At 36.4% G+C, this 8,168-nt stretch overlaps 1 protein-coding gene across 1 annotated transcript; it reads right to left on the bottom strand.

Moving 5' to 3' along the window:
- Positions 1-206: 206 nt before the first annotated feature.
- LOC101308354 (nucleolar complex protein 3 homolog) lies at positions 207-8,168 on the bottom strand. The gene is made up of 13 exons (XM_004294016.1): positions 7,951-8,168; positions 7,227-7,393; positions 6,888-7,108; positions 6,230-6,438; positions 5,589-5,691; positions 4,852-5,015; positions 3,979-4,117; positions 3,324-3,500; positions 3,050-3,186; positions 1,917-2,234; positions 1,305-1,444; positions 1,115-1,212; positions 207-864 (listed from the first exon to the last, which is right to left on the bottom strand). Exons 1-13 carry the CDS (start codon positions 8,103-8,105, stop codon positions 355-357), a joined length of 2,538 nt encoding a protein of 845 aa, XP_004294064.1. The 5' UTR covers positions 8,106-8,168; the 3' UTR covers positions 207-354.

The following is an 8,168-nucleotide window of genomic DNA, read 5'->3' as shown; positions in this document are numbered from 1 at the left end:
CTCATTAGACTCGGACATTAGTTTGCTATTCTGTTAATTAGTTAGATACATCTTTCACTACACTAAAATTTGTTGCAAGAACAGGTCCATCTGTTTCTGTAACTCCATCGCTCCATTACTAATAGAACTCAAAAGCAAGAGTTATATGCCCCTCTTAATAATCTGATCGAGGATTAGTTTGGAGGTTTCCATCCTCTACTCCAACACTTCCTCAAACATTGATGACACTGTAGCCGACCATTCTAATTCGGCGATTTTTTGTAACAAGAAAACCATATCATACAAATAACAATTGAAGGCAGAAAAATCATACAATTGCATAAATTATAAATATTCAGTATCCAGGACAAAATGTCACTGTGTCAAAATTTTAATTTTCTTGGTTTGGGGCTTTTTAGCCTTTTTCTTCTGCTTCTTATACCCATCATATAGCTCTATGGATGATGTAGTACTTTGCAGCTCGGCCCTCAATCTTTGATTCTCCTTTATGTCTCGAAGAACCATAAAATGAGCAGAAAGTTTCTTTTTCACTTCATCTTCATCGATTGAAGTTGTATATTCGGATGGCTCCATCCCAGTAGATATAGAAGAGCCTGTTCCTCTTTTCCTCTTGTTATTTGACTTTCTAATGTCACCCTGGAACTTGAATGACCCTGGTTTCTCCAAGGAGAAGTCCAAGAAGGCTTGCTGAGGAGTAATGGTAGAGAGATAGACTTGGTTTGAGTGAGCAGTGTTCATACTAGATATACTGGAAACCATACTTGAAACACCTGGATGATAATGCTTGGAGAGAAGATTAAGCTCCCAAAGAACCGAAGCAAGAGCACCACTTAAATTGGGGTCTGAAGCTTCAGGATGATATTTCTGTGCATTAGGAGGAAGATAAAGAGAGAATTAGATTCAAGTTCCTCTAATCATGCCATATGCACTGAAAAGAAATCACATAACCAATCGAGGACAAAAAAACTCTTTAGAAATTCAGTTACAGTAAATATAAGCTGATTACGAGCTCCAATCCACTAAATATCATGAATCTCTTAATAGAGGATGAAGCATATCTATCTTTATTAACGCAACAAATTATGTGTGAACAAGAGTAGCAAGAGAGCTTTACCGCAATTAAACCGGACACTGAGCCACCTCCAGCGTCATTCTCTAACAGGTTTCGGCACTTGACATTCTTCAGAAGAAGATGCTTTAAGGTAACCAAGGCTGCAAAAAGATTCAAATGGTAAGAGGCATGAGAATCCTTAACAACAGATTAGCTTATTTGGCTACAAACATAAATGCATAAAATAACCTACCAGCCATGGACTCTGCAGACCCAAAACATAACGAGAATGTTGCTAGACGCTTTACAAAAGCAGCAGCCTTCTGCATGTCATGCTGTCTATCTTCACACAGCATTATCTTGAGAGCTTCAGCTAATACTTCACCCTGATCTCTGCTCCATAGCACCAAAAAAAATTACATAAATAAATAGTAAGAATTTAGTATCAACTAGTAACCTACCACTCCATCACATCCGACCAGAAACAGGACAATACAATTTCAAGCAATATATCATGCAAGAAATTATTGAGAGAGAGAAAGAGAGACACATGGTATTTTTCTGTTCTTCCTTATTTTGATGATCCTTAAGACAGAAGAAAGTATTCAGTACTAAATAATGAATTGTAGGGTTTGCATTAACTAATCACATAATTCATACTAGAATGGTGCAAAATATCTAATAAAAACAAACTGATTAGATGCTGTCGACTAAGTATAATTTAAATCCCCATGGCTGATCAACATCTTCCCTAATAAGACAAGTACAGAATCAAAACCAGGCATTTGTTAAAGAAGTGCTTTGTGAAGTATTTTCTTCACAGAAGTTACCAAAGAACATTGGGATTACTAAGTTCAGAACAAACCTTCCAGGCCTATATTCGAGTATAATATTGTAAAGCTGGACGAAGAAGTCCTGTAGATCAACATTCAAGGCATCAAGATTGCTCTTCATCACTCTGAATGCGACAATGCAGCATCGCAGACGCTCAGATACAGTCAAACATTTTGAACTTCTATCAGTATCACCACCACCAGAAGCAAGCTTTCTCAGAGAGTTTATCAGATCACCCATGAAATCCAAGTCAATTAGGTGTGAAAACTTTCCTAATCCTTGCAGACAGGGAGCAAGTAAAGGGTAGGGCTCAGATGCACCGGTCGATACACCAAGATTTGCTTCTGATCTGAGTAACAAAATACAGGAAATTAGTCAATGTATTTGAAATCTGTATATACATAAAATCTACAAATGTAGACTACCCGAAAGAACAAATATAAATTACTCCAGACAGACTCCAATTTTCAAAACTCTTAATCCACCGAACTTTGAATGCCCAGCTGATCCAAACAACACATAACCATTTGAGGTATCCATAAAGAAGCCTGTTAGAGTGTAGACAACCAATCGAGTGTATGCATTTACAAAAATTAAACTGTCACAAGACTAACAAGGTCTGATACATACGAAGTATAGAAATGAACATAAATTTCTTCAACATGAAAGAATGTCGGATGGCAAGGTAAATGATGAATATATTTGGGCAGCATTAGATACCTAGCTTCTTTATTGCCTACTAGATTCAGGAAATAGCCTATCACTAGAAACCATGTTGTCCATAGCCTATCAAGTCTCAGAGCTTATGTATGCTTATCTTTGTAAGCTTACTTCAAGTATCCTATATCTATATAGAATACCCATAAAGGACACCAAAAGAAAAAAACAAATCATTGAACAGTTGTGCAGACTACAGATGTATCCACAGCTTCTTAGTTTACATGGTAACCAAATGGCAACAAATACACCGCCTTTATATAACCAATAGACTAAGGTTGGTTCCCCCAACCGTTTGATTTGCCAAAATATGTTCCATTCTGAGACTTGAAGGCACCTCAATATATAAATCCTCTCTTTCTTTCTCTAATTAGTATCTTTTTAAGCTAAACCAGACTCATAGGACAAGACAGATTAGAAGTTCATGAAAAATGATGCACTATAAACCTGACAGCTGATGACTGCATTGTGTGCTTCAATATGCGAAAATATGTTTCAAATACAGCTGAAAGTGTCTCTGTCTGCATTCTTCTCCGTTCCATTACATCTGGGGTATAAGCAACCGCCTTGTAATCAGCAGCAACCTGTGTATAGCAAGATCAAGAAACCAATGACTTCCGGAAGCTTTATCGTATTTGGGAGAAAAAACCGAGACAAGAAGATAGAGAGAAATCAGTTTTTTTTTTTTAACTTAATAATATGATAAACATAAAAAAAGCACCTCCTCCCTGGTCTTGAGCAGTTGTTCTTGCCTACTCCTTTTTTTGTCATTTTCTTTCTTTTGGCGTGGATCCTCATGATCCTTTCTTTTTTTACCTCTTTTGTTTTTGGATTTATTTTTATCATCTTCTTTTGCAGCCCTCCCAAGATCCTCATAGAATGACAGAGACAAGAAAACCTGCAGCAGATATCAAATGATAAGCAAGGGATGTAAAGCATGAAAACAAAACTCATATGCATACAATTTGTGGACTATTGGGGGGAAAGAAGCAAAACATCTCCTATCATACTCATATGCCTCTTCAGTTATCTGACTCAGCTAGATACAATTTAAAAACCCAACTGACAACCATAATGTGCATTACTTATTTAAGATGGCAGCACAACTATCTGATAAACACTACATGATTTCTATAACTGTGAAAGTAAAATCATTACATTCTTTTAATTTTAACAGAAGAAATCCACAATCTTGTTGGCAGATCATGGAGTCCTAAGGGTAGGGAAAGTCACATCTATACCATAAACCTAAAAGTCAACCTATATTATCAAAAAAAAAATTTTAGGGGGGGGTGTTAGGGTTTAGGGTAGTTTTTATTTCTAGTACATGCAGACCATATTAAAATAGAAAGGAATGGTTGGGTAGTGCCTCATGCCTCAATGGAATCAGGATGCAGTTGACAATTACGAGCTTTCACATAATTTGCGATTAAACGAACAGCCTCCACAGTAGCTTCGCCACCATGTTTTCCCTCGTTTGTGAAAAGCGACCTTACAGTAGAACAACATAGTTTCCTGTTGAGAAGTAATTCATACATTAGTTGCATAAATGAAATAAGACAAAAGACTAAACTGACTATGACCGAGGATAAGTGTCATGTGAGTAAATTGACAATACTGAGATCATGGACATGAGTGACATGTAGAGACAAACATGAATTACATCTTCTGCAACTTCATCCAATACATCAGGTCTTTATATCTGTAATTTTGTCTACTTTTTAACAGAATATATCCATGAAAGAATTCTTTCTTTTTTTTTGTGACAAATGCTCAAGACCTAGATACCCTTTTTCAAAGCAAATGAAGATGTATGTGCTTAAGTATAGTGTTTTCAGGTGCTGACAACAGAAATTTTCTAAAGAAATCATAGGTATTGGACCAATTTCAAAATTTATTTACTTAAGCTTATATAATATTTATTAGCCACTTATAAGCCACAAGAACATGCAAACTTCAGCCAAAAATATCATACCCAAAAGTGTACATGTATCTCCTGTTCTAACACAAGTGTTTAAATCAAGAATAATAAAGCTATACTTCCACTTGAGTCCTGCTATTGATCCTACAGTCTATTTATTGTAGGCTGGATAATTTCGCATTTAAAGGAGTTCAAGTGTTTGCCTGTGGATACCAACATGAAAATATACTTATTCTCCTATGGTTCAATCCTAAGCTTCAAATGGCACCCTGTGAGATTCTCTACCCCATACAAAAGAATTAAAAAATAAGTACAGATATAGCACAACCTTACAACATCATCCGAGGAGCTTATGTTTTTTATAACAATCCCTAACAAGTCCTCCCGGAAATTGAAATAGGGTACTGCATCAAGTAAAGTACAGATACAGCGAAATGCCACATGCTGAAATGAGGGTTGCTTTTCTAAGGCTGCCAACCTCTGCAAGTATGCCTGAGAATGTGTGTTGAAGTACATCAGAATAAGCATAAGAATAAACAGTTGATCCACTACCATATGCAGAACTGTTGACCCAACCTTTTCTTGAAATAGATTATATATAATATGAGTGGGGCTCAAATGAGGACTTTCAAATCAACCATTGGATTATTTGTGTTGAGAAATAATATTCCAACTAAAACTCGGATCACTCATCCAACCATTGATTTGAAAGTCCCCATATGGAGTCCTCACTAAAGACTCCTAATATAATATACCAAAACAGTTGTTCAGAATCAGGCAGATGCAACAAAACCCAGATATTACAATTCTAAATTTAAGGAATTATTCCACCGAAATAACCAAATAAGATTTATAAATGAACCTTGTCTCACATTCAAATGAAAGGAGCCAGATTTGAGCTAGAAAAAAGTTCCCCTCATTCACTAAAGTATTGAACCAGTACATGCACCAGTTACAAAAATTATCCTAAGAATAAATCCATTACACAAATATAGAGACCTTAAGTGTTTTAAGTGTAGCAGACTCCATCTTATTCAATAAATAGGCACAAAATAGAATGCCAACCTTGTATGTGTTCAGAAGTGTTGATTCATAAAGCCGCATTTTCTTAACATCCTTTGAAACCTTCATCTCCAACTCCTTCTCTGTGGGAAGCCTGATGCGGTACCTGAAATACACATCCAAAAGAATTAAATACAAAACTGAAATGCAGACAGAAAATAACTGTTAATGAGAAATATCACAGATAAAGGTTTCTGGACAAAGAAAGAGTCCTCACTATGAACACAGACTCGGGTGTCCAACAAGCCAAACCCGAAATATCTATTTGTATAGTACCATGTGATTTTCATTTATGAAGTAAATATCCATGTACGATCAGTATATTTTACTTCATGAGAAAAATAAACTGTGAATCAACATGATGGTTGAAAATATTAGACAAGTAGAAGTTACTCATGAGAAACTGTTAAAATTCACCATAATTCTGCATTTCTGCTTTCTCCTCAATATCATGAGAATGATTATCTGTTTTTTCATTCTACAGATCCAAACAAGTCACACATGAGTGGGCAGACATTTCATGTCCTAAGCTGTCCATCATGGACTATATCATATGAAGGACTGTATCTGTCCATCATAGAATATATCACACGAAAGAGTACAATCAAAGAATCAGGGAACTCGAATTGAGATAGTAGTCATACCCAGGAATTAGGTCTTTAAAGACAGCCAACAAAGATAGGAGTCCAAGTTTGACAATTGCATAGTCCTTATCTTTACAGATTTGCAACATGTCCTTCAGGGATTTAATGTTTGCCTCTGGATCAGCAAGTAGAGCAATTCCCAACTCTGCAAGTTTGTGCTTCTTACTTTCAAATCCTTCTTCAGCAGTAAGATCTTTTTTAACCTCGTCCTATACAAGAACAAAGAAGAATTTATGAGATATACAGAAAATCAATTAGAGGAAAGTATATCTGATCTAGTTCTGTATTAAATAATAATTATAAGATAATTAAATAACAATAAATAATAAATAAATTTATAAAAACAGAGGACAAGATGTCCACATAGAAGGAAAGCAGCAGAAGCTCAAAACCTAACCAACAAATACGAAAAAATATACTTAAAGTAAGTCAAATTAGTTGAGCAATTACTGCCAACTCTAGTCTTTGAGGTTGACATCCACATAAACATTTCCATGATGTTACAAGTGTGAGAGCTTATCTAGGAGGTTCCTATAATGAGGAGGGGGATTATATAAATGGTCACAAGGAAATATACAGCTTGCATAGAAGAATTGTAGATACTGATAGTCTATCATTTCATCAAATAAGAAGAATAGCTAGTTCAATCAGACAATACCAGCACTGCTGCTTGTGGGGTTGGTTCAACTTCAACTTGAACTTCAACTTCAGGTGTAGCAGAATCTTTTCCATGTTTTTTTGCCTCTTTCTTGAGTTTCTTAAGTTTTGCCCTCCTTTCAGCCTTTGTCAACTTAACTATGCCTTTATCTACAGCATCATCCTCATCATCCTGACCAGGTTCCTCCAGATCATTTTCAGGTGGTTTTGAGTTCTTTGGTGCTGTGCCATGGAAAGAATTGAAAGCATCACCACTCAGTACAACATTCAAACATATTATAATGACAACTTGCCCCATTGCCATCCTTCAAAAACTATACATAAAAGAAGCATAAGGTACCTTTTAGATAATGGAGATTTCCAGATGAGTCTTTTATGGGAAGAGCATCAACAGGATCAACTTCAATCCCACTACCCTCCTTTTCTTTCTGTGAGGACTTCTTTCTTCGCTGTTCATACAAAGCTTCCAAAGTATCCTCCTTTACATCAGCAACACGAGTAACATGCCTATGCATAAACATAAATGCAGATCAGATACAATACAAAAGCAAACTAAATCAATACATGATAAAAAAAACATCACCACGCATTAATTCCTGCTTATACTCGCAAAAACAAAAATCTCTACCCGTTTTACAACTGAGAACATTACAATTCACAAGATTACGAACCTTTATCTATCTAAATGTGCTAACAACTACAAGACCCCATTTCAGATAAGAATTAAAGAGACCCAAGTAATTTTTCCAGGACTTTCCTCACCCAAAAATCTCAAGAGTTAAAAGCTAATGACTCCACACACTTCAGAAACCCAAGAGAAACCCGAGCACTGACCCAACTAACCAATCAACAAAAGCACCAAACGTTGTTGCAACAAACAGATATTCCAATTCAAAAATCTAAACACCAACTTCACAGAAACGATAACAATGCAAAACAGAGTTCAAAGTAACTATCCCAAACCCAATACCAGTCCCAACCCCAAACACCAAACCAATCAACACCCACAAAACCCAACATTGAATTGAAGCTTCTGAGCATGAAAGGGAGGCAAAGGAACGAACTTGGTGATGGAGGTGGTGTCTAATGTGGAGAGGAAGCCGGCGTAGTCCTTGTTCTCACTGACGAAGGCCTTGTCCTCGTCGGAGACTTCGATTTCGTCTTCGGAGATGTCCGGCGGGAGCTGTGGAGGTAGGATTATCTTCTTCTTATTCCTCATTGCTTAAAACCCTTCGCTGCTTCTCGTTAGGGTTTTTGTGTTTTGGTTACTCTGACTTGCTCC

Source organism: Fragaria vesca, linkage group LG3 (genome assembly GCF_000184155.1).
Source record: "Fragaria vesca subsp. vesca linkage group LG3, FraVesHawaii_1.0, whole genome shotgun sequence".
Taxonomy (NCBI): Eukaryota; Viridiplantae; Streptophyta; class Magnoliopsida; order Rosales; family Rosaceae; genus Fragaria; species Fragaria vesca.
This window is presented reverse-complemented; position numbering and strand designations above follow the sequence as displayed.